The following is a 26,293-nucleotide window of genomic DNA, read 5'->3' on the forward strand; positions in this document are numbered from 1 at the left end:
CAAAACTATTGTTTAGAATGTCTGACGGTCTTACTGATGCCAAAAATGAATGGTTAAAGTGACTGTTTCACAAAAAGCCATTTATCTCTGAATAAATTTCCAGACGCTGAAACCATGCTGTACTCAACGGCTAATATCTACATAACTACTAACTCTGCAAACTAACTCTTTTAGACAGAGAAAGCACACATTCTATTAGTTATTTTTAGATGATTGGTGTTCATGAATTCTTAACAGAAAAGAATCCTCGGCTGTTCTAAAATGAGCCAGAATCGTCAAAAACACCCCTGGCACAACTTACCTACAGGAATGAAAACATGGCTGGCATTCAATGTGTTAACAGCCCTCTCTCCCCGTACTTCCATGTAGAATTAATCCATTCAACCAATCAACGATGAGCAGCAAGCGGGGATTCAAGCCTCATTTTGTTCCATCAAAACCCAATGGGTGACGTCACGCTCACTTTATCCAGATCTATTATACTATCAATGGATACAACTCAATCTCCGACAACGGAAATCAGATTTTCGTACAGGCGTCCTTTTGATAAACTGATCTCATAGTGGGAATCTTCCTGGTTACTTTTGGCGAGACAAAAAATAATAAAAAATATTACAACTTAAAGTGCCATATTTACAGAGCTAGACTGTATATAAATACACAACGCACTGTGCACATTCTAGAAACAGCAGCTCTACATAAGAAAGTTCAGAGGGGCGGGGAGCCCACAGAGGTTCTAAATCAATGGAGCTACTGCGCAGACTCTGGTTCACTGATCTGGCCGGATTTTGGCTTCAATAAAACATACAGGGAGGAGATAGGGACACTCCCTCCATTCATATATCTCAGTGGCACACACACACACACACACACACACACACACACACAGGCACACACACACACACACACACACACAGACACACACACACACACACACACACACACACAGGCACACACACACACACACACACACACAGACACACACACACACACACACACACACACACACACACTTACTTAGCCTCTGTCCTGATTCTTTCTTTATATCTTTCTCTACAGAAACAGAGAGGCACCAACGGACCCAAACGTCACCGCTGTCAGCAGTGTGACAAAGCATTCACAAAGCTGCACCTCTTAAAGCAACATCAGATACTTCACTCAGGAGAGAGTGGTCAATCTTCCAGTCAGTTAGGTACCCTAACAAGACATCAACGCATTCACACTGGAGAGAAGCCCTACGACTGTGACCAATGTGGGAGCAGCTTCAGTCAGTTAGGTAACCTAAAAACACATCAACGCCTTCACACTGGAGAGAAGCCCTACAACTGTGACCAATGTGGGAGCAGCTTCAGTGAGTTAGGTACCCTAAAAACACATCAACACATTCACACTGGAGAGAAGCCGTACAACTGTGACCAATGTGGGAGCAGCTTCAGTGAGTTAGGTACCCTAAAAACACATCAACGCATTCACACTGGAGAGAAGCCCTACAACTGTGACCAATGTGGGAGCAGCTTCAGTCAGTTAGCTCATCTAAAAACACATCAACGCATTCACACTGGAGAGAAGCCCTACAACTGTGACCAATGTGGAAGCAGCTTCAGTGAGTTAGGTACCCTAAAAAGACATCAACGCATTCACACTGGAGAGAAGCCCTACAACTGTGACCAATGTGGAAGCAGCTTCAGTGACTTAGGTACCCTAAAAAGACATCAACTCATTCACACTGGACAGAAGCCCTACAACTGTGACCAATGTGGGAGCAGCTTCAGTCAGTTAGGTCACCTAAAAAGACATCAACTCATTCACACTGGAGAGAAGTCCTACAACTGTGACCAATGTGGGAGCAGCTTCAGTGAGTTAGGTAACCTAAAAACACATCAACGCCTTCACACTGGACAGAAGCCCTACAACTGTGACCAATGTGGGAGCAGCTTCAGTCGGTTAGGTAACCTAAAAACACATCAACGCCTTCACACTGGAACAGGCTACTGGTGTGACCGCTGTAAGAAAATGTTCACTCAGTCATCTGGTCTGAATAGACACCGCTGCATCTAACCTGCTGAAGAGCGCCTCCACTGTCTGCAGGGGGAACAAGCCTCTCTCTCTCCAACCAAACATGTAATGAATCAAAGTTCAGTCACAGCAAAGTCTCTCTATGCATAATTATGTTTGTTTCTCAGCCATAAATCTTGACGTTGCGTTGCTACAATGTTAACAAAAATGTAAATATCTCATTACAAAGTAAATAATATAGTTTGAATGGAGAGCCGTGATGGTTAAAGGGACAGCTCACCCTAAAATCCAAAATACATATTTTTCCTCTCACCTGTAGTGCTATTTATCCATCTATATTGTTGTGTGTTAGTTGCCGGCAGGTGAGATGTATTTTGGATTTTAGGGTGAGCTGTCCCTTTAAGGATCTGATTTGTGATTACTACAGCAGAATAACATGGAGCTAATATCACCATGATTTTTTTCTGACCCACCAGAGCGTCATGTTCTGTATTGAGATATATTGAATTTAGTATTTGTCCCTAAAGTTGACTAATATGAAGTAAACATGAACAGTGACATCAACATAATGAATGTAAAGCCCAGCTCTTCAGTGTATTACTTCTAGCCTGCCATTAACTCAAGTGACTAAGTCACAACAAGCATCACCTCTGACATGAATCATCTCATGTCACTCCCCTCTTCCGGGACCTTCACTGGCTTCCCATCACGGCACGCATTCAATTCAAAACACTAGTTCTGGCATACAGGGCAGTACACCAGACAGCCCCCCTGTACTTACAATCTATGGTCAGGCTCCAAATCTCTCACCGTTCCCTCCGCTCCTCCACCAGTGCAGGACGCCTCGCCCCTCCTCCACTACGGGGGCTCAAAAGTCGCTCATCCCGTTCGCGACTCTTCTCGTCCCTGGCACCTCAATGGTGGAACGAGCTTCCACCTTCGGTCAGGACGGCCGAATCACTGCCGATCTTTCGGAAAAGACTAAAGACACACCTTTTCAGGCTCCATCTGGGCCCTTCTTGAACTAACTTCTTTCTCTCTTAAAAAAAAAAAAAAAAAAAAAACTACTAACTTAAACTAAACTTGTACCACTGTTCCTTCAGAAGTTGTAGTTGTCATAGACTGTGTCGCATAGTTGATTGCTCTATTGCTGACAAAAATGTGTTATTGTAAGTCGCTTTGGATAAAAGCGTCTGCCAAATGACGTAATGTAATGTAATGTAATGTAATGTAATGGCAGCATCTGAACAGTCCTCTAATGCAGCCTTATGCAGGGATACTCAACTTACTTTGCCCGGGGGCCACTTTTGCAAAATGACAGGAGACCAGGGGCCAGTTAATAAACATACAATAATATACTTTTCTCTGTAGTGGATTGTAGGTTTTTGAGGTGCCAGACAGAGTTTAGTCTGATAATTTGGTCCACACAGGATAGTTAAGTTAAGTTAGTTAAGTACATTGATATAAGTGCCTGGGTGGCGAGCAAGCAGTGATATTTGACAATTTAGTTGGAGCTCAGTCAAACATTATTTAATGTTACTTTTAATTGTGAATTACAAAATGGTCGGTCGGGGCAACTCGGCACCCTATCATGGGCCACATCTGGCCCCCGGGTTGCAAGTTGAATATCACTGATCTAATGTTTAGCTGATAATTATGTTTAACAAATTGTATTGTGATTTGGTTGTAGAGTTTGCTGGGTCAGATTGAGTCAATCGAAAAAAAATAACCTACATGGAGTTTACAGTGCTGTGTAATTGCCATTCATCATTTTGTTTGCTTTGGTGTTTATCTTTTTTTGGTGTAATAAACTTGTTGAACCACCAGGTGGGAAGGGGGCGGGGCATACAGTTTTTGACCGTGGCCATGGCGTCTGCAGGTGTAGCAGTAGCTCAAGTTTAGTTGGACTGCCTGTATGATTAGGGCTTTTCACACTACACTTAGCCAGGGTTAAGTCAGTCTGTTAGCCCAGGGCTAAGAGAGCTGTTAGCCCAGGGCTAAGAAAGTAGGGCTGGGACGGATCACGGATAATCCGTGACCCGTACGGATCAGCCCCCACGGTTCGGCACACGGTTCGGAACGTTGTGGTTCCGTGGACCCCCCCCCCCCCCCCCCCCCTTTCGTTTCATTTAACGTTTAACGTTAGTGTATGAGAACGCCTGCAGCGCAGCCAGACACAGACAGGCATCATCATGGCAAGCACAAGTGAGCTTCCTCATCCCTTCGTTGTAAAGTCTCTCTGAAGGCTGTGGCTAGTGGCTACTAAAGACAGCGTCACACAAACTTATTTCAACACCTCTGAAAAAGCACAGGAATGCGAGCAGCATGTTGCGCGCTGCACAACATAGCCAGAGCCACAACACGCACACACACGCGCGCACACGTTTCACGAACACATATCACCGGACGGTGAAATGTTGCCTTGGACACATAACAACAAAACAACAAAACACCACGTGGGGCCACCGAGTAGCATAAAGTAGCATCAACGTTATGTTTCCAGACTCACCCGGTCTGGTCTGTAGCCTACCCGTGTCAAGTGACTACGTTAGCACGCAACAGCCAGGAAGTTAGGCGCAGTGCCACCTAAAACAGGAAGTTGCCTTCAGAGTAAAAGCATAAATTGTGTCATGAGGAAAAAAATATTTTTTGAGCTGTGCAGGGCAACAAATGGTTAGAGAAGTATAATAGTATTAAAAATTCAAATCGAAAATCAAATTTTGAGAGAAAAAATCTGATATAGCCTATTTTTTTTTTTTTTTGCTGATCCGAAAAATCCGTGATCCGTGGCTCAAAATCCGTCACGCGATCCGATCCGTGGGTTTTCTGATCCGTCCCAGCCGTATAAGAAAGCGTTCACACTTGCACAATCCTGGCCCACACCAAAGTGGGCTAACCCTGACTTCAGCCCCGGCTAGCTGGCCCTGCTCTGGAGCAGGCTTAGCCCCGACTCTCCATCTAAACACAGCAGGGCTAAACGTTGCCAGTGTGAAACGGGACCTAGGAAACAAACAAAAGCATAGGCCTGTTTTTAGGTTAACCTGGGTTAATAATGCGTGTGTGAAAAGGCGCTAAGTTAGTCTGGAGCTATCTTAGCACAGGGCTTAGATAGCCCCGGCCTAAGAGCATGTAGTGTGAAAAGCCCTTTTTTGATTGTTTTACTCGGATGCAAGAAACTGTCAATCTGTCTGAGTAATAATAAATGGAGCAGCAAAAGCAAAGCTGAATGTTTGGACATTGTAATTGGTTTGTGGGTTACACCGCCAATGTCTCCGGCACATGTCAATTACTTTCACCAACATGCAACAATATGGTGGCTTATTGGAAAGCCATTCTAATGTATGTGTTGCACTCTGAATCAGAATGCAGAGAGAGAGAGAGAGAGTCTCAGTCACATATACTGCTGCTGTTTTACATGCAGCCCTTATATTCAGTTTTCATGCATATTTTGTACTGAACATGTTCTACTGTTGTAACTGACAGCTGTTTTGTTCAAACTGTTCTACTCCAGATGTGACTGTAATGAAACAGGTGGCTGCACTGCCTGTTGCTGTGATGACTATGTGAGTGAATATGTGCAGAGGCACCAGATTCAGCCAGCATGAGGTCATCACAGGTCACCCGTTAATTTATTACAATCACCTGGTATTGGGAACTGGGGATGTTACAGTATTTAGGGCCCCAACCCTATATTTTTACAAAATGTTCCATAAGTTTATGGACAAATAGAGGATTATTGTGCTTTTGGCTTTAATTGAGTGTACCTGCACTGTAAATCCTGTGTTAGATAGCCTACAGATGAGTTTATTTCTTGTTATTGTGCTGTTGGCTTTGAGTGTTCAGGTGGCTGTGCTGTAAATCCTGTTGAGATGCAGGTGAGTGTATGTCTCAGTTATTATTCTGGCCTTAATTGTGTGTATGTGCGCTGTGAGGGGGGCCCTTTATGCATCCAAGATAAGTGCAAACATACAAGAGTACAGCTTTCCTAATGACAAATAGCACAAATCTAAATCTTTCTTCAATTAGACCAGCAATGTAGGCTATAGTCAAAATCATAGGAATGAGAATTCACAAAGGAGATAATGTACACAGTACAAGAGCACTAACTACAAGAGCATTCCATAGTGAGGTAAACAATGCTAGTAGGCTACAGCTCTAAATAGATACAAAATCACATGATATTTACACAATATTTACAAAATAGGCCTATAGGGGGCAGACTCAACATCGACCCCAAAGGGTCATAAATGGTGCAACCTAGTCGGCCTATGCAATGAGTGAAGATCTAGTGACGCCAATGTCCCTGCAAAGAAGACAAAGGATTATAAGAAACATTTAAGTTCAAAATCAACGTTGCTAAATGGACAGATTATCCCTGAAGTTTGACTGACTTGGTGTTATCCGCTTGGTGGAATCCGCTTATAGTGATCAACCGCTTATATTGGTCAAAAAGATTGGTCCTGAATCATTCCCATATACATGCTGTTGTGTGTGCTAAAATGCCTTAGGAAACCTGTTCTTGACACCTCACAGCCACTAGGGGGCACTCTGTGCAAGCCAAACATGTTCTTGTTAACTCAATTGTATGGTCTCCCCACAAAATGCAAATGGTTTATTCCATGAACTATTCCATGATACCGTTCTATTCTTTTTTTCCCCTTTATTTATACAGGGGGAGTCTCACTGAGAGCAATGCTCTCTTTTTCAGTAGCGCCCTGTTCACATTCACACACACACACACACCTGGAAGCTGCCCAGTACAACCACAGTCTGATCTGCTGCCCACTGAGCAGCTCCACTGGAGCAGTTGGGGTTGAGGGCACCTCAGTGGTGGTAATGAAGGAGGGGCAAGCGCTGCCTTTTCACTTTCCCCACCTAGATTGATCCTGCCGGTCCTGGGGATTGAACCGACGACCTTCTGGTCACAAGCTCACTTCTCTAACCATTAGGCCACCACTGCCCCATTGTTACATAGGCTATACACATTTAGTATTTAGCTGATTCGCCAATCCACACTGACTTGCAATTAGTGAGCAGGTAGCCATGTTGAGAAGAGGATCTAATATGTTTTTGATGGATATTAATACACAGGACACAATCTGTTGCTGGGGATCAACCCGGTGACCTTTGGCTGGGTGACAGAAATGAAACAGAATATATTCACCTTATCTGTATCTCTTCTTCATGGCTCACACTGATGGCTCACGTCAGCTTTGCACAAGCTACTTCCCTCTAGCTGCAGATGGTGTGTATATCATGCTGCCCAACACACCTAGACCCAATACCAATTCCTATCTTAACCCTCAATCTTAACCCTCAGTCTCAAAAATGCGCACTCCCGCGAAGTGCTAGTGCTGTCCCGATTCTCAGTGTGTTGAGTTAAGGGTGAAGTTTAAGGGCTGTATGGCCCTTACTTTTGAGATTTTCCAGGACCACCCTTGGCAGTGAGTGCGATCCCAGAATCCCCTTGCGTGTGTCATCAGCTAGATCCATTCAGATGGAAGATGGCGGCGAAAGGAGGAAAAAAGCAGCCCTACAAAGTTAAGTATTTCCTTGTTAATAGAGATGTAAAAATTACGATAACCATTGTATTAGCTTAGTTTAATGTCATTTTATGGATTTCCGTTTTGGAATCCTAACAACAATTGTTGTTGCTAACTATCGATAGTCAGTAGCCGTGCTGGTCAAGCCATATTATTATTATTATATTATAACATTGTTAACGTTGTTACGAAATGCCATAATTCTCGGTGGTAATGTCGTTGTTGAGTTGTTTTTATCAAGATACAGCCTACGTGTAATGCTACGCACCACAAAACAAGTGGGGGCTAGAATGACCGTGCTTTCTGACGTGAGGGCTGGCTTGACTGCAGTGTTTATCTAATGATAGATGTTAGATAAAAAGCATGGGAGATAACTGCAAACTATTATCACATGAACACGGTAGTCAGTAGTTACAACATCCAGCAGTGCCGATAACATGTTTCGGTTTAACTGGTGACCGTGTTAACTCGGCTACGTTGCAATGTTAGCAATGTTATAATATAATATAATAATAATAATATGGCTTGACCGCACCAGCACGGCTACTGACTATCGATAGTTAGCAACAACAAATGTGTTAGGCTCCAAAACGGAAATCCATAAAATGACATTTAAACTAAGATAATACAATGGTTATCGTAATTTCTACATCTATATTATCAAGGAAATATTTGTAGGGATGCTTTTTTCCTCTTCTTTTGAATTGACAGACTGGATCAGGAGCTTTGGCATATTGCTGCCCCCCACAGTCTGAAGACGTATCTGCCTTTAAGGGCTGTCCCATTTTAAAGTCGCAAGATAGCCCTTAACACTTAGTTTTGAGGGCTACTAAGATTGAGGGTTGAGCTTGAGGGTTAAGATTGAGGGTTAAGAAAATAATTGGGATTGGGCCCTAGACTATAGTATAGAGTCTACTGTGTGTGTGTGTGTGTGTGTGTGTGTGTGTGTGTGTGTGTGTGTGTGTGTGTGTGTGTGTGTGTGTGTGTGTGTGTGTGTGTGTGTGTGTGTGTGTGTGACTATGAAATGCCACTTCATGTTCTGCACCAAATTAACCTGCAACCAATGAATATTTGAGAAGAAAATATAATTGACCTGATGAGAAGCAGTCTTTAAAGTCTTTAAAGGGATAGTTTGATTTATTTTATTTGATGTGGGGTTGTATGAGGTGAGGTAGGCTACTTGCATACTACATTCAGTAGAATGCAGCCAGCGTGGTCCAATTTGTTTTGGGCCGCCACGGATTTGGGGGTTATACACCGATAAATTAGACACTTTTTTCAAATGTTTTTGAGTTTTACTATACCAAACCGCTTAAAATCATTAAAACAACCCTCTCAATCAATTCCTCATGCAGAAATCATACAGAAAAGTGCTGTCATTTGTCTCTGCATGACGTCTAGTTCAAAAGTTATGACATCGCAATATGCCCGCAAAGATGGCCACCAAACAGACCCATGGGACACTATTTCAACGGGGTAACAACAAAATGTGTTTATTAGACACCTTGAGGAGTACAAAAATCTATGTTAGAAAAATATATCTTTCAGGTGCACGGGGACCCCCCGTTCCTACTAGACTATTGGCCATTGGGAAGGCTAACCCTTTACTTTTGGTTTTATTGATTGTGTTGTGTATGATTCAACTTTTTATCTATGATTTTATTTTATTGCATGTTTTTGTAGATTGTTGGGACTTCACTGGTCTGGAACAAACGACTGGACTGGGGGGAATGAATAGCTGTGCCAAAAAAAGAAGAAGCAGGCCTATGTGCTGTAGCCTATTGTATTTTTAATTTTATATTTTTTAAATTTTTCATTTGCAAGTTAAACTATCAGCTGAGCTCTGTTATTGAAACGTTGGCTAAAAATCAATTGTTAACTCTCTCTCTCGTAACGGACAAGCCCGTCTTTTATTGTCACACGAACACCACAACACATGCATGCGGCCACAACACACTCATGCTGACGGTGGCCGGTGAAAAGTGTCCTCTGCATTTAACCCATCCAGGCATGTCCTTTCCTCCGAGGGGCAGGCCAGGAGCAGTGGTCGCTTTCTCGTACAGCGCCCGGGGACCAACTTCGGATGTTGTCGTCACTGGTCGGATGATGATGACGATCTGATCTTCTGCATGTTTTTAGTGGGGGGGTTATATACGGAGGAACCCCTTGGGAGAGCACGGGGAGAACATGCAAACTCCACACAGAGAGAAAGGCCCTTACGACGAGATACCCCACCTGGGCAGTGGGCACTGAAGATATGGGGGGGAACACAACCACAGCGCCCACAGTGTCCCAGGCGAGTGGTCGCTATTTCTTTCCAGCGCCCAAGGACCATCATTGGACCAACTTCAGATGTTGTCGTCACTGGTCGGATGACGATCTCGTCTGCATGTTTTTAGTGGGGGGTTTTGTACGGAGGAACCCCCTGGGGGGTACGGGGAGAACATGCAAACTCCACACAGAAAGGCCCTTTCGATGAGATAGCCCTCCTGGGCAGTAGGCACTGAAGATATGGGGGGGGTCACAACTCCAGCGTCCCAGGTGGGAATCGAACCCAGGACCTTCGAGCTGTGAGCCGACAGCGCTTATCACTGCACCACCGTACCCCTGCTACCTAACAAACATGTTCTCATCAAACATGAGTAAAGGTCCTCAAAACGAGCCTTGAATAGGATATGCATCAGCACCTAGAATCCAATTTATTGTAGGGGCTGGCTAACTTCATGAGCTGATAACTGTGACAAAGCTACCATTCTGCAAAGGCTATTATCATACTAAAATATCATCTATGGATATATACCTGTTCAAAAATCATGATTAGAATTTGCCCACTTGAGTGGTACCGATATGTGAAATTTTGGGGTTTGGCCCATGGACTATCAAGTATTTGCACTCAAATCCCAAGTGAAGACAGGCAAGTCCTGAGAAGTCCCAGGTCCTAAACTTTGAGTTCCAAGTCCTAAACAAGTCATACTGCGCATAACGCTGACATTGCATTTTCATATAATCCATCATGTACACTTGTCTTGAGCAATGCATTGTATGCACACAGCACACCTCAGTAAAAGAGGAAACATCACAATAGCCTAGGCCAGAAGTTTTCAAAGTGGGATGCGGGCGGGGGCTCCAAACAGTTTCAAGGGAGCTATAGGCTCATTGAATTAAAGTGAAAAATATGACATTAGATTAGTTATTATTGCATTAGTTATCAAAAGGAGATCAGATCACTATATATTTGGCAAGCTGCCACTTTGTACAGTGTCCAATTTGTAAAACTATGCACTCCAGTCAACAGCATATTCCATTTGATACTGAAAAGAACGTCCTCAATGTTATTGAAACAGTTATACAGAAACATAATTAGTAATGCATAGCTTCGTTTAAATGCTTGATTTATACTTTTAATGTGCAAATTAATCATTTTCAATGGCTTGTGTGTTCTTTTTTTTTTTTAAACCCCGACCGGAAGTTCGTCTCTAGTAAACAGAGTTTATCCGTTAATATACTGAGAATAACGTTAATAAAACAGTTATTGTTATACATAAACATAATGTGTATTGGATATCTTCTTTAATGCTTAATTTATTGTTTAAATGTGTAAAATTAATCATTTTATTGGCTTTTGTGTTCTTTTATTTTGAAAAACCATACCGGAAGTTCTTACATTTGCCTGGCTCGTTTTCCCGACTTTTTTGGAACGTTACATCGACAACTCGGGTGTGACGTCACTCAACCGTGAAATCCTTCGCTCCCAGTTTTAGGAGACTTGCTGCTACCATTTGTTAGAATTGGGGGACGCTGCGGCGACCCATCTATAGTATATATTTGTCTAGCTAGCTAGCATACAGCTCGGGTCCGACTCTTTCAGGCTTCCGGTAGCTATTCCGGAAGCGTGCCGACGTAGGGCGTCGGTGAAGAGCTGGGACGTGTGTTTGTTGAAACTCCGTTCGTTAGCAGTAGCATATTATTTTCCGGTTATACACTTTCATAAGTTTAATTGACAAACAGAAGACTCCTATGTGCGAGTGATATTATCACGAATATAAAGTGCAACCGGGGCTCCGTTAACTTAGAGGAAGAAGAAGCTCCTCGTGGACTCGGATGAATGGTTTAGCTGTGAAGCTAACGTTAGCTGTGAAGCTATTGGAGCTTTGAAGGGTAACGTTTGTCAGTATTAAGTCACTGTGTGAAGATGAAAATGTCTAAAGTCCAGATGCTGCGAGCGGTGGTGAAGCAGCGCCTAACTGCTGCTGTTGAAGAGGAAGTTACTCGTTCACAAGAGGAGATCGATCGACAACGAAAACTGCTGGACGCTGTGCAGTTACACACAGAAGCCTTGCCTCCAGACCTCCAGCAGCTGTTGGTCATTGGGGAGGGGGTTCCTGTTGAGCGGCAGGAGTGGAGCCCCAGTCTGGACCAGGAGGAACCAGAGCCCCCACACATTAAAGAGGACCAGGACCTCAGGACCCAGGAGGACCCAGAACCCACACACATTAAAGAGGAACATGAGGAGGAGCTCTGGATCAGTCAGGAGGGAGAGCAGCTTCAGGAGGACCCAGAGGAGCAGGAGGACCCAGAGACCCCACATATTAAAGAAGAGCAGGAGGACCCAGAACCCCCACATATTAAAGAGGAGCAGGAGGACCCAGAGCCCCCACATATTAAAGAGGAGCAGGAGGACCCAGAGACCCCACATATTAAAGAAGAGCAGGAGGACCCAGAACCCCCACATATTAAAGAGGAGCAGGAGGACCCAGAGCCCCCACATATTAAAGAGGAGCAGGAGGACCCAGAGACCCCACATATTAAAGAAGAGCAGGAGGACCCAGAACCCCCACATATTAAAGAGGAGCAGGAGGACCCAGAGCCCCCACATATTAAAGAGGAGCAGGAGGACCCAGAACCCCCACATATTAAAGAGGAGCAGGAGGACCCAGAGACCCCACATATTAAAGAGGAGCAGGAGGACCCAGAGACCCCACATATTAAAGAGGAGCAGGAGGACCCAGAGACCCCACATATTAAAGAGGAACAGGAGGACCCAGAACCCCCACATATTAAAGAGGAGCAGGAGGACCCAGAGACCCCACATATTAAAGAGGAGCAGGAGGACCCAGAGACCCCACATATTAAAGAAGAGCAGGAGGACCCAGAACCCCCACATATTAAAGAGGAGCAGGAGGACCCAGAGCCCCCACATATTAAAGAAGAGCAGGAGGACCCAGAACCCACACACATTAAAGAGGAACATGAGGAGGAGCTCTGGATCAGTCAGGAGGGAGAGCAGCTTCAGGAGGACCCAGAACCCCCACATATTAAAGAAGAGCAGGAGGACCCAGAACCCCCACATATTAAAGAGGAGCAGGAGGACCCAGAGCCCCCACATATTAAAGAGGAGCAGGAGGAACTATGGAACAGTCGGGAGGGAGAAGATTGTCAAGGGCTGGAGGAGGCTGATATCACCAAGTTCCCATTGATTGCTGTTTGTGTGAAGAGTGAAGCTGAGGAAGAGAAACCTCAGTCCTCACAGCTTCATCAAAGCCAAACTGAGGAGAACAGAGAGGCAGAGCCTCTAGCCAGCAGCTCAACTGAACAGATGGAAATAGAAGCTGATGGAGAGGACTGTGGAGTATCAGAACCAGCCAGGAACTTATATCCAGCTAGTAACTAGGGATGGGCATTTCTAGCAAAAACACTATTCGAAATTCGCTGGCCAAATTCGAATTTAATTCGAATTTCGAAAATAAAAAAAAAAATGTAAAAAAAAAAAAAAAAAAATTTTTTTTTTTTTTTTACATTTTTAATTTTTTTTACATTGACATTTTCGAAAATAAAAAACAGTTTTGACAATCATGAGTGGTTGTGGTTCATTAAATATTTAGTAGGCTCAGGTCTGAGTGCCAAAGGGGTGCCAAAGTCACCCCCTCTCCCTCTTCATGGGATTTCATCCGCCATTCATTTTTCCATAAACCTTGCTTAAAATGCTTATAGCGATTTGACTATACCGGTACTTAGAATCAGGGGAGACAATGCAACATTTCACTAAAAAAAAAAAAAAAAAAAAATTTTTTTTTTTTTTTTTTTTTTCGAATTTCGAATTTCAATAATAAAAGTCGACCTTGATAATAACAACGATTATTCGAAAATTCGAAATTCGATGCCCATCCCTACTAGTAACTCACAACCAACTAGTGATGACAAGACTTCAGACTCTTCTGAGACTGAAGACAGTGAGGATGAATGGATGGAAACTAGTGAACCTCAGTCAGGTTTACAGAAAAAACGTGAAGTTCTTGGGAAGAAAAGATTTGGTAATGAAGCACACTTGAAGACACACATGGTAGTCCACACAGGTGAGAAACAATTTAATTGCTCACTCTGTGGTAAAGGTTTTGGTCATAAAGCAAGCTTGAAGACACACATGATAATCCACACAGGAGATAAACAATTTATTTGCTCAGTCTGTGGTAAAGGTTTTGGTCATGAATCAAACTTGAAGACACACATGATAATCCACACAGGAGATAAACAATTTATTTGCTCAGTCTGTGGTAAAGGTTTTGGTCGTAAATCAAACTTGAAGACACACATGATAGTCCACACAGGAGATAAACAATTTAATTGCTCAGTCTGTGGTAAAGGTTTTGGTCATAAAGGACACTTGAAAACACACATGATAGTCCACACAGGAGATAAACAATTTATTTGCTCACTCTGTGGTAAAGGTTTTGGTCAGAAAGGAGACTTGAAGAGACACATGATAATCCACACAGGAGATAAACAATTTATTTGCTCAGTCTGTGGTCAAGGTTTTGGTCATGAATCAAGCTTGAAGAGACACATGATAATCCACACAGGAGATAAACAATTTAATTGCTCAGTCTGTGGTAAAGGTTTTGGTCAGAAAGCAAACTTGAAGAGACACATCATAGTCCACACAGGAGATAAACAATTTAATTGTTCAGTCTGTGGTAAAAGTTTTGGTCATGAAGCAAACTTGAAGAGACACATGATAGTCCACACAGGAGATAAACAATTTAATTGCTCTCTCTGTGGTAAAGGTTTTGGTTGTGAAGGACACTTGAATGCACACATGATAGTCCACACAGGAGGTAAACAATTTAATTGCTCAGTCTGTGGTAAAGGTTTTGGTCAGAAAGGAGACTTGAAGAGACACATGATAGTCCACACAGGAGATAAACAATTTAATTGCTCAGTCTGTGGTAAAGGTTTTGGTCAGAAAGGAAACTTGAAGACACACATGATAATCCACACAGGAGATAAACAATTTATTTGCTCAGTCTGTGGTAAAGGTTTTGGTCGTAAAGACTATTTGAAGACACACATGATAACCCACACAGGAGATAAACAATTTATTTGTTCAGTCTGTGGTAAAGGTTTTGGTTGTGAAGGAAACTTGAAGACACACATGATAGTCCACACAGGAGATAACCCATTTATTTGCTCAGTCTGTGGTAAAGGTTTTGGTCAGAAAGAACACTTGAAGAGACACATGATAATCCACACAGGAGATAAACAATTTATTTGCTCAGTCTGTGGTAAAGGTTTTGGTCGTGAAGGAAACTTGAAGTCACACATGATAATCCACACAGGAGATCAACAATTTAATTGCTCAGTCTGTGGTAAAGGTTTTGGTCATAAAGGACACTTGAAGTTACACATGATAATCCACACAGGAGATAACGAATTTATTTGCTCAGTCTGTGGTAAAGGTTTTGGTCGTAAAGACTACTTGAAGAGACACATGATAATCCACACAGGAGATAAACGATTTAATTGCTCAGTCTGTGGTAAAGGTTTTGGTCATAAAGGACACTTGAAGTTACACATGATAATCCACACAGGAGATAACGAATTTATTTGCTCAGTCTGTGGTAAAGGTTTTGGTCATAAAGGAACCTTGAAGAAACACATGATAGTCCACACAGATGGGTAAAGTCCTTGAACGTTTAGGAAAAGTCATAACATTTTGTTGTGTGTAATGAAATTGTTGCAGTAATCTTCCTGTGGATAACCTTCCATGTAATGTAACATAAGGGCAAATGTATTCTCTGTAGCATTTGACATAACGCAGCTCTAATATGTATTGATTTTACTTCTTTGAAATTCTTGTATTTTATATTAGTATTTTATGGAAAATTCCTCTTTTAGTTCAATAGCTTCCATGATGCAATGACACTAAAATACTGAAAACCAATATAAAGAGCAGCTGTGTCGATTTGTCCATAATTTCTGGTGTTTATTCAGAGTCACCGCCTCACATTACATGGAAATTCTATTAACTATAATAAATGTAATATTAAAAGTCATGGAAAAGTTTAGACATTGTATCCATGAAAATGTGTGGGAGATCTGTTAACTCTGATCTGTGGTGGAGGGGGGATTTAGAGTGTTATGTATGTATGTAGAATAGATGTTTCTGTGCTTTGATGTGTTGTCATGTGTTTATGTATCATAAAAAAACAATACAAATGTATCCCAAATATTTATATCTGTGCTAAATGTTTTAGTCCAAATGGAAACAATGGCCCTGTTTGAAACCGTTCCCTACTGCACAAATAGTGGACTATACATCAGACCTGGCAACATGTCCCCGCCCCCTTTTCTGTGAAAAATCAAAAGACACTCGTCAAAGACTTGAATGTAAAATAGCAGAACAAAACAACACCAAAAGAAAACCACCAGTGTAACTACACCTAAACCCAGATGTTTGGTGGTGTAGCCTGACACCTATAGGGTACTGAACAGGCCTTCTCTTATTGGCTGGTCTCTTTCCCCTGTGATGTCACCCTCTTGTCACAGTGTAATGGACAAGAATGATTGATGAATGGTTCATTATGCAGACTCAGAGGAAACCCAGCTTCCCAGTTTGAGTTCTATGATTGTTTTACTCATCTTAAAATGTAGAATATTGGAGATATGTCATTAGCATATAGCATATAGCAGCATATAACATGATCCCTCTCCTCACACAAAGTGCTACAGGTAGTGCTTTTTCCATGCAAACGTTGCGTGCGCGATGCGTCTGCATCGGTTGCTTCAATGTGCGTCGGATACAATTGACGCAGAAGTCGCGATGCATCTTTCCTTGCGTGTTTGCATCGGTAAAATCCATGGTTATATCGATTTATTTGATGTAATATTTCCTCCTGTCCTGTTTCTGAGGCGCCCTGAATGCAACACCATTGATGATGTTGTTTTGTTTTGGGAACGGACGGAAGCCGGGAGGCGTCCAGAAGCAGCAGTCCAGCAAACATAGAGGTCGACGCGAACGTAGATGACGGAGAGGAGATATTCAACGCACCGAGAAAGACTCATAAATCAAACGTTTGGCGATACTTTGGGGTTTGCAAGAAAGATGGAAAACTTGACAAGACGCACGCAATTTGCAAACAATGCCGTGGCGCTATAAAAGTACGTTAGTAGCACAACGAACTTAGCGACTCATATGAAGAGGCGGCGGCATGGTGTTGATACATCTGCGGCTGCTCCCTCGGATTCAGATAAGTGGAATTCCTGGCTGACGACAACGCTAGAGACTTGATATTCCTGGATAACAGCGGAGGTGGAGATTATGGTAAGAATATGCTAGTGTTTCTGTCTCACTCTCACTCATATATTTACTGTGCCTTTGTGTATCTGTTTTAGTTTAAGGAAATATAATAATATAATAACGTATCTCTGCTGATTATTGTCAGGCAGAGGACGATGACACTGAGAGCCAGCCAGCTGAACCAGAAGGTGATGGGAGCCTCAATTCACTTCTGTGAGCAGAGACAAAGTTGAACTGTTAGAAAGGTTTGACTTGTACTTTGGGACAGGAATAACTCATTGTGTCATCTATTGAGCACACAGCTTATGACTTTATGTCTTCTGCTTGGGCTGGGTCTTGATGGGTTTATAAAACTGATATGGCGAAATGTAGCCTACCGCATTTTCAGCGAGGCAAGGCTTTTTCTCGTCCAACAAACGGCGCGTCGCCCTCCAGCCCTCTGGCATATTTGTAGTTAAGCAAGTCAAAGCAAAACCCAGGCTTTTCCACACCTCTGATTCACCTAACGTTAACCCTACAACCCTGAAATACACGTTACCAAACGTTTTTTTTAGAAGGCTGGCAACGCTAGGCTGTCATCAAAGTAAAACATCACCATGTCTGTAAATAATGCTTGCAGTTGCACTCAGAGCATGTATGTGTGTGTGTGACAAACCTACCTGTGTGCCTTGAAAATAAGGTGGTTCAAAATAAAGTGGCTAAATGCAACCTTTTTCTTCGAATGTTTTTTATTAATAAAAACCATCGACATAAATAAATAGATAAAAACAGGTCATTAAAATTATCAATAATTATCGATATAGACTGATATGAAAGATGTTATATCAATATACTTTTTAACTATATCGCCCAGCCCTACTCATGATATAATACTAGCCTATGTATGTTTTTTCCAAGCCTCCAGAAATAGCGCTGGGCTGTGAAGCCATTTGAACATGGTGGCCAAGCTCTGTATTGCAAGTCACGTGACGCCATGCAGCCCAGAAAGGATAATTCCCATCCACTTGCATGGGAACCCCGGCAGCTGTTAAACCCAGGGGAATTTTTTCCGGGTGTCACTCAATGTATAAAACGACTCTTTTAATTATCAACACATTTTTTATGGGGCATTTTTTCTTCAGAAGCCACTAAGAGCCGTATACGGGGGTATTTTCTTCTTGTAATACAATCCATGGGTGGGAGACGTCATGGAACACGTCATGGCACACATGCGCACTTCGCCTTGGGCTGCATGGTCAGGAAGTAATCAGGAAGTAAAACCAGGAAGAAAAAGCCCCCATGATGGCTTCATGCGCCAGTGAGCAACCTCCGTCTGAATGCATGGGTGGGCGTGGCACGTCCCCTATCCAGTTCTTTTAATACATCCATGGTTTTTTCTTTTCTTTTCCTGTATCTGAGTTTGTTCGTTTTTCTGTGTTCTAAAAAAATTAAATTGAGGGGGGGGGGAGCAAAAAAAAGCTTTCCACTGACAAACTAGTGAAAAGCATTTTATTGTGAAGAAATGAAAGGAAATGCAATGTTTATCCAGCTGTGACTTTTGACCATTAGTGACTCGTCAGTCACACAGCCATATCCATGTTGCTGCTGCTTTCAACTCAAGACAAGCGCCTCATCTGATAAGACACCTTCACCTTGGATGATGTTTAGACTGTATGCTGTATAAATACACAGTCCTTTGGTGTGTCCTATTGTTTTTATGTGTGTGTGTATGCAAATTCTCCACTGTTTTTGTCATATTTATATAACACTGCTTACTGTCTGTTATAAAATACCAATAAACAGATGTTTAAAACAATCATGTCCTCTAAAATAGGTTAGTGCAGCAGTGGCTTTATCATTATGGAAGTGTGTCATACTTTTCACCTACTGATCAGAATGGCTTCATCTGATTGGGATATTTCTGTGGATATGCCTTGACTGAAATGTTGTTATTAAAAGCAGGACATTTATGTATTCAGATTCAGGTATCAGAAGTTGGAAAAGACATGAGTTGTGTTCTTTCATTCCCCCACAGAATCTGGAACGCCTTAACGGACAACTATGGGAAGATGATGGCGGTGGACTGGAAACAGTCTCGAACACGCTCCCTCCACGTCCTCATGTTCAACCTGGAAGAGAAACCGGTGCGTTGGAGGACTACACCCCTCCCTTCCATGCCTCATATATGTTTTAATTTACCCCTCCTATCCAAGCCCTCCTCTCCTGCCCTTTCAGTTCATCCCACAAATCTCAAATATTCATTGTGCTAGCTTCAGGGTTTTGATTAAATCCCCCCCATCCTCTTTGGCAGAGAGCGAGTGATGGAGCCACGGAGCTGTCGGACGAGGAGGGGCTGAGGGAGCAGCTGGACATGCACTCCATCATCGTCTCCTGCCTCAGCGAGGAGCCGCTCTTCACAGCAGAGCAGGTAAGTTTCAGACACATTCATTGACTGGGCTGACGTTCACTGGGTTTGGTTGATCAGGGTTTAGGGCCATTCATGAACTGAATTGAGAATGCATAGTAAATTCAAATTCAAATCTTGGAATTGAAATGTCACTCAGCTGGAAAGGAAACAGAATTTACAATTGAATTGGAATGACAAGAGTAACAAAATTGAATTTGACTCGACTCGCTACCAGTGGTTCTCAAAGTGGGCTCCGGGTTCCATGGGCTCCCCAGCAAAAAGGAGAATCATTTATTTTCACTATAATTCCATCCATAAGTAACCCAATGTATGACTATTTTAGTCATGGGCAGCGCCGCTGCTGGCCACTTGGGTGCCCTAAGCATAAGTGTTTTCATTGTGCCCCCACCCCGTCCCAAGAAAAACTCACAAATTATATATATATATGTATGTATAGTATATATATATATGTATATGTATTGTGTGTGTGTGTGTGTGTGTGTGTGTGTGTGTGTGTGTGTGTGTGTGTGTGTGTGTGTGTGTGTGTGTGTGTGTGTGTGTGTGTGTGTGTCAGACTGTAAAAAGAGATGGACAGAGTGAGACCAATAGTAATTTTGTTATATTTTACTTGAGATGCCTGAATTATTTCATGTTACAAGCAGAGGCGCTTTATTTTGTATCTGCCCTATGCAGAGAAGTAGCTTAACTACAAAAATAATGTGTTGCAAGATGGACTGAAAAGTCAGCTGTTTATCTCCCTTTCTGCTGCAGCATGTTGAAGAAATAAATGTTCAGTTTGAACAACACCCGTTCTGATCATTATAGAGCAAGATGATCGCTTCCACTACACAACACTGTATTTACGTAGGCTACGTTACATATTTGCGGGAGTGGGAGGAATCTCACACTTGTACAGATGTGACCGATGGAAACGTGAGTTTGTTTACTGCGTCGCATGTAGTTAACAAGGAGATCCCACAACTTTCTTTTAAGGGGGCACCGTGGCCAGTTCAAAATGCCAAACTGGCCGTGTGGAGAGTACATTTTAGAAGGGGCATTACCAAACTGCGGGGCATCCACCGCACTGTCTGTTTGACTGTGGTATTCCTGCTCTGGATGATGATGCCCTAGTGCGACACTTGGTGTCCTACGCTCAGTGCGTTGTGCGCGTGTAGGGAGCGGCTGGTACACTTTCAGTAGTAAACATCTCAAAGCAAAAATGGGGAACCCTGGTACAATTATGATCAACTGGGGGTCTGTGGTCTAATTTGTGTCCGTTTAAGGGTCGTTGACATGAAAAAGTTTGAGAACCACTGTGCTAAACATTATAAATCCAACATCATGACTCAAATTAAAGACAGTTAAACAAAATAAATGCATTCAATCATAATTTCTGTATTACGGTTACGTGTCATGCATCAAGTATCGCCTAAGAGGAACCTTTAACATTTTATGATATTCACTATTGATAATATATAGTATAACACTATGTGTAATCTCAGAATGGAGAAAAAAAACTGAAATTCCAATTTCCAATTCTGTTTGCTGTAATTTTCTTCCAATTCCAGTTCCTCAGTTAAATTGGAATTGCTGAGTTAATTCATGAATTGACCCTCAATGTTATACTGTGTGTTGCTGCAGGTTATCGAGGAGATGATGCAGGACTCTCCTGACATGGAGGCGCAGCAGAACCCGTCTCGGTCGGACCTGTCCATGCTCTCACTGGACATCCGGCACTCCAGCACCAGCAACTGCTACGAGGACGGTGAGTGTCCAATGAACAGGGCCGATGGTCTGTGTGTAATCAATTAGATTGTCTGGGTGTCCGGGTAGTGCAGCGGTACATTCCCTGCCTACCAACACGAGGGTCGCAGGTTCGAGCCCCCGCGTTACCTCCGGCTTGGTCGGGCATCCATACAGTCACAATTGGCCTTGTCTGTTGGTGGGAAGCCGGATTAAAGGTATTTATACCATGGTCTGGGTGAATACTCGATTCTGATTGGCTGCAGGGTGTTCATTAATTTGTGATAATGTACACCTAGCTAAGTAGTTCCAGGCAAATGGTCTGTTCACCATTCATATCAATGCGCCATGGTCTCGACAGAGCCATTTGAGCTCTATACCACCGTTAAGGGTTAATATAGCACTTTTATACGTTTAGAAAAAAATGGAGTCGGTCAAAGTAACTATTTAGATTACCCCTGTGTGCTCAGTTTATTAAAATAATAGCTATTTAGAAATCTGTCGTTTTCGGAGATGTTGTAATGTCAGCTGACAGAAGTCAGCTCTCAGCTGTCAACTGTCAAACCAGCTCTGTTTATAACTTTGCAGAAAGCCAGCCAGGCGCTTTGCAAGAGCGCGCGCTGCCTCTATCACTGATACAAATCAAGTCAAAGAGGAAAAAGACGAGATCAACAAAAAGAAAACAACGAAATGGGCAGTTAACAGCAACATACTGAGAGACGTCTTTGTACAAAACATACCTGGACTCCAACATAGAAAGCTTCAGATGGTTTTCTACTCCGAGCGCGGCACGCGCCACTTACGTCTTATAAGACCCGCGGACGTTAACGTAATTCCCTGGAATGTGAGTTTAACCAGCCAGTTACATGGCTTTGCATTCTTAGACATTGGCAAAATTATTAGTTAGTTTATGGTCTAGAAATTCTGCCAGGTGCAGGCACTAATCGGCCATTTTCTCCAATGATAATCTTGAGCAATCGAGGGGACAATTTTGTCTCGCCGGTTCTCAACTCATATCCAAGGTTATGAAAACTAGATTTTGATTGCAAAATGCATGAAAATATAAATGAATGGTCTTGTTTTGTTTCTTTGGCAAGTGACCATGGTATAAGCGGGTTAATGTACTTCGAGGTGTCCATTATCAGAAATTGGACCTCGCGATTGGACCTCAGCTTCACCTCGGACGGTTCACGCCTCCACGTCGTCCAATAATTTCTGATAATGGACACCTCGTCGTGCATTAACCCTTACGTGTCCTAGATGTTGCACTAGTGCCTCTTCTGGTCGGTCGGGGTGCCTGTTCGCCGGGGAACTGGGGGGAATAGCGTGATCCTCCCACACGCTGTGTCCTGCCGGGGGAACCTCATCGCTGTCAGGTGAAAAGAAGCGGCTGGTGACTGCACATGTATCGGAGGAAGCACGTGCTAGTCTACAACTCTCCCCAGATCAGCAGAGGAGATAACAATTTGCCAACTGTAGTAATTCTCTCCTAAGTGGCACAAACAGTTGCACATACATGCTGGTTTGAATGAGTCAAATACAGTTTGTGTGGGCTTTAAGAGGGAAGTTGAGTAATGTCTTTAGGGAAGACACAAAACATTCCTGCCTTTGAGATGAAAACAAATGCAGCATACTGTATGTATATATATATATATATATATATATATATATATATATATATATATATATATATATATATATATATATATATATATATATACATACATACATACATACATACAATAAAAGTGATTGTATTAAATATGCGTGTGCCAGGGGTGAGGACCATGACTGTGGCAGAGCTGAATGAGCGGCTGGAGGAGACGGAGACGGCGATCCTGAGGTTCTCGGAGGAGCTGGTCCAGCAGCTGGCTCTCAGGGACGAGCTGGAGTTTGAGAAGGAGGTGAGGAACAGCTTCATCTCAGTATAGTAATAGTGTGATCTCTTATAAAGTTTTCAATGTGTCTATGTAAGTGATCATAGGACCCCAGACAGAGTCACATTTCTTGGCTGATCCCCTCATTTTGTACTTTATTTTCTCTAGGTTAAGAAACATCATCAGGTCTTTTAGCCACAGAGATGCATTAGGGGGGAGGCTGATTTCCACTCCAATAATATTCTTCTCCGTGCTATTAGAGAAGCAAATGCAATGATATCCAATGATGTTTTCCTAATTGTTTGAGGTCCTGGTAGTGTTCTGAAAATGTCTATTTCTGCACAAGGGGTTAACACTATGTTTAAAGCCTTGGTGAGATGGTTGAGAATAACTGTCCAGTAGTCTTGAAGACAAGGGCAGGACCACAACACATGTGTCATGTTTGCAGGTGACAAGATTATTCAGTCATTATGATGCTGATATTATTGTACTTGTTGTGTGCTATACATTCAACATTTTATTCTATATACTGTATAGCTGCTTTCCCCACTAGTTCCTACTCTATGCAACAGCGTTTATTCTATTTCACTATTTTATTCTAGTATTTCTAGCATACGCAGCTCACGCACGTGCTCGTTCACTTGACTGGCAGTGCCCATTTCTACCGTGCCTCGTTGGTTTGCCCTCGAGGTGCAGGCTGCACGTAGTCGCAGACACCACACCATTGTTAGCTCACTCACTCACTCACAGACAGAGACACCACACCATTGTTAGCTCACTCACTCGATATATATATATATATATATATATATATATATATATATATATATATATATATATATATATATATATATATATATATTTTACCACTCTTTTCAACTGAGCATGCAGACAATTAAAATAAGGGTGCAATGCGTGCTTTTGCACCCCTGTAAAACCGGGCCTGGTGGTGGTGAGGAGAAAGGACATCACTGAACTCTCACCTTCCTACCTTCAGTTTGCTTGAGAGGCACCAAGGTCCTGGGCAAGTGTTTCCTGGCCGACCCGGTGAAGAAGAGCTACCACGCAGCCATCAACGACTGCATCACCACGGGGGGCAGCCTGAGCACGCCTCTGACCGGGTACAAGAACGACCAGCTCTACAGCTACGTGCAGCAGAGCGTGGGCCCTGAGGAGCACATCTGGCTGGGCGTCGATGACATGGTGACAGAGGGCCAGTGGGTGGACCAGTCGGGGACCGCCGTGCGCTTCAAGAACTGGGAGACGGAGATCACCCTGCAGCCGGACGGTGGCCGGGGCCAGAACTGCACCGTCCTCTCCAGCACAGCCAACGAGAAGTGGTTTGATGAGAGCTGCCGTGAGGAAAAGTCCTCCGTCTGCGAGTTCAACATCGTCTAGGGGTCACAGCTGCTTTGCTCTCCTTACTAAATCTCTGACTATACACACATCCCACTAGCCACTCCCACATCCCACTAGCCACTCCCACCCCTCGAATCCTGGCTCTCTACCTACCACCTTCCTATCTCTAGCTACGGACCCTTTTTCCTCCCCCCCCCCCCCCCCCCCCCCACACACACACACACACACACTCTACCACCACCCATATCCTCCTAGTAATTCCCCCTATAGTCCAGGCATTTTACGCAAATATGTGGGTCAACCTCACACTAATTGCAACAAAACCAAACTCAACTGATTTTGTATCCTCAATATGTCCTCAATGAAGGAAAAAAAGTGTTAAGGAAATGTATGAAGGGAAAGTTTTGAAAATGACCTAAATATGATGGAAGCCTTTATTTTTTATTTTTTATGTGCCATAAATCTCATCACTTATATCCTGTGTGTTTTTTGCTTCAAGGAGAAAAAAAAAAAAAGTTAAAAAATAAATAAATAAACGTTTTTGGTAGCATCATATAGGTCATTTTCAAAAATGTCCCTTCATACATTTCCTTAACACTTTTTTTCCTTCATTGAGGACATATTGAGGATACAAAATCAGTTGAGTTTGGTTTTGTTGCAATTAGTGTGAGGTCAAGTGACATTTTTACTGGACTACTACCCAACCCTCAAATCCAGACTCTCCCACCTCCCTATCCCTACCTAGCTATGGCCCCTTGCACCCCACCACCACCTCACATATCCCCCTATAGGAATTGCCCCTACGCACCCCTCAAATCCAGACTGTCTTCCACATTCCTATCCCGAGCTACCTAGCTACCTAGCTACCTAGCTACGGCCCCTTTTCCACTAAACTCACTAAACGTCCACGAGTGACTGAGTGTCCTGACTTTTCCATCTGACCCCAGCGGGGGCCACAGGATGATTCGTGTGACTGCATAGCCTAAGCTAAAACCATTGGAAGGTCATATTTTACATACAAAACAAACCAATTAAATGTGTTCTGATAAAGTGATAGCATGCTTCAATACAGATAGTCATGGGATTCTGGAGCAAATCATAATCTCACAATAAACTCTTTTCAGATTTGGGTTTTACAGAAGAAATCACATCAAATGGAGGTCCGTGGCCCTAATGTGGACTAGGGTCCTTGAAAAAGGTTGTGATTTAGAGGAAAACACTAATGGATGGCTTGTCTTTAATAGCATATGTCTATTTTTTATTTTCTAATGTTCCAAATATCTATTTTTTTTGTTTTTGTTTTACTGAATAGCAATTATATAATTTGCTTTTTAAGCCATTCTCTCATGTCTCTCTGTTTCTAGGAGTGAAATTAGGATGATCAGGTTGTGCTGCTTATATTGTATGACACTATTAATATGAATCTGAAATGAGTTTTTATTTTGAAATGCCACATCAGAATGACATGAAACTTTCTGACAGCCACATTGAGCTGGTCCTGTCATTCTGAAGTGAAATGATTCTGTGGAAGCGGAGGGTTTCCTTTTAATATGAATCTGAAATGAGGAAAAATCTCTCTCTCGCTGGCCAATTCTCCCCTCCTTTCTTTGATCTCTCATTGAGTCGAATGCAGCAAAATTGAGAGTTGCCCTGTGGCTGTGGTTGCCCCCTCCAACATGGTGCTGACATTGACGTATGATCCACCAAGTCATGCGGCATCTACTGTATAGAGTTGTGTAAATACGGATTCTTAGATTTCCAAAAATATATGTGGTATTGGAATATGAATTTTTTC

At 42.8% G+C, this 26,293-nt stretch overlaps 1 protein-coding gene and 1 pseudogene across 2 annotated transcripts; both read left to right on the forward strand.

Annotated features, from left to right (window-relative positions):
- Window positions 1–16,926: 16,926 nt before the first annotated feature.
- On the forward strand, window positions 16,927–23,193 carry LOC310800048 (fasciculation and elongation protein zeta-2-like; the record flags this gene model as incomplete). The annotated part of the gene is made up of 6 exons (XM_083662639.1): window positions 16,927–17,157; window positions 17,279–17,346; window positions 19,148–19,256; window positions 19,424–19,540; window positions 21,161–21,284; window positions 23,039–23,193. The coding sequence occupies exons 1-6, from the start codon at window positions 17,155–17,157 to the stop codon at window positions 23,191–23,193; spliced, it is 576 nt and encodes a 191-aa protein (XP_083518765.1). The 5' UTR covers window positions 16,927–17,154.
- Window positions 23,194–23,577: 384 nt separating this feature from the next.
- On the forward strand, window positions 23,578–24,537 carry LOC310800049 (tetranectin pseudogene; annotated as a pseudogene). Its single transcript has 2 exons — window positions 23,578–23,587; window positions 24,137–24,537. The product of its transcript is annotated as a tetranectin pseudogene (transcript).
- The last annotated feature ends 1,756 nt before the right edge of the window (window positions 24,538–26,293 follow it).

The sequence above is a fragment of the Poromitra crassiceps genome, assembly GCF_964638095.1.
Source record: "Poromitra crassiceps genome assembly, chromosome: 29".
Taxonomy (NCBI): Eukaryota; Metazoa; Chordata; class Actinopteri; order Beryciformes; family Melamphaidae; genus Poromitra; species Poromitra crassiceps.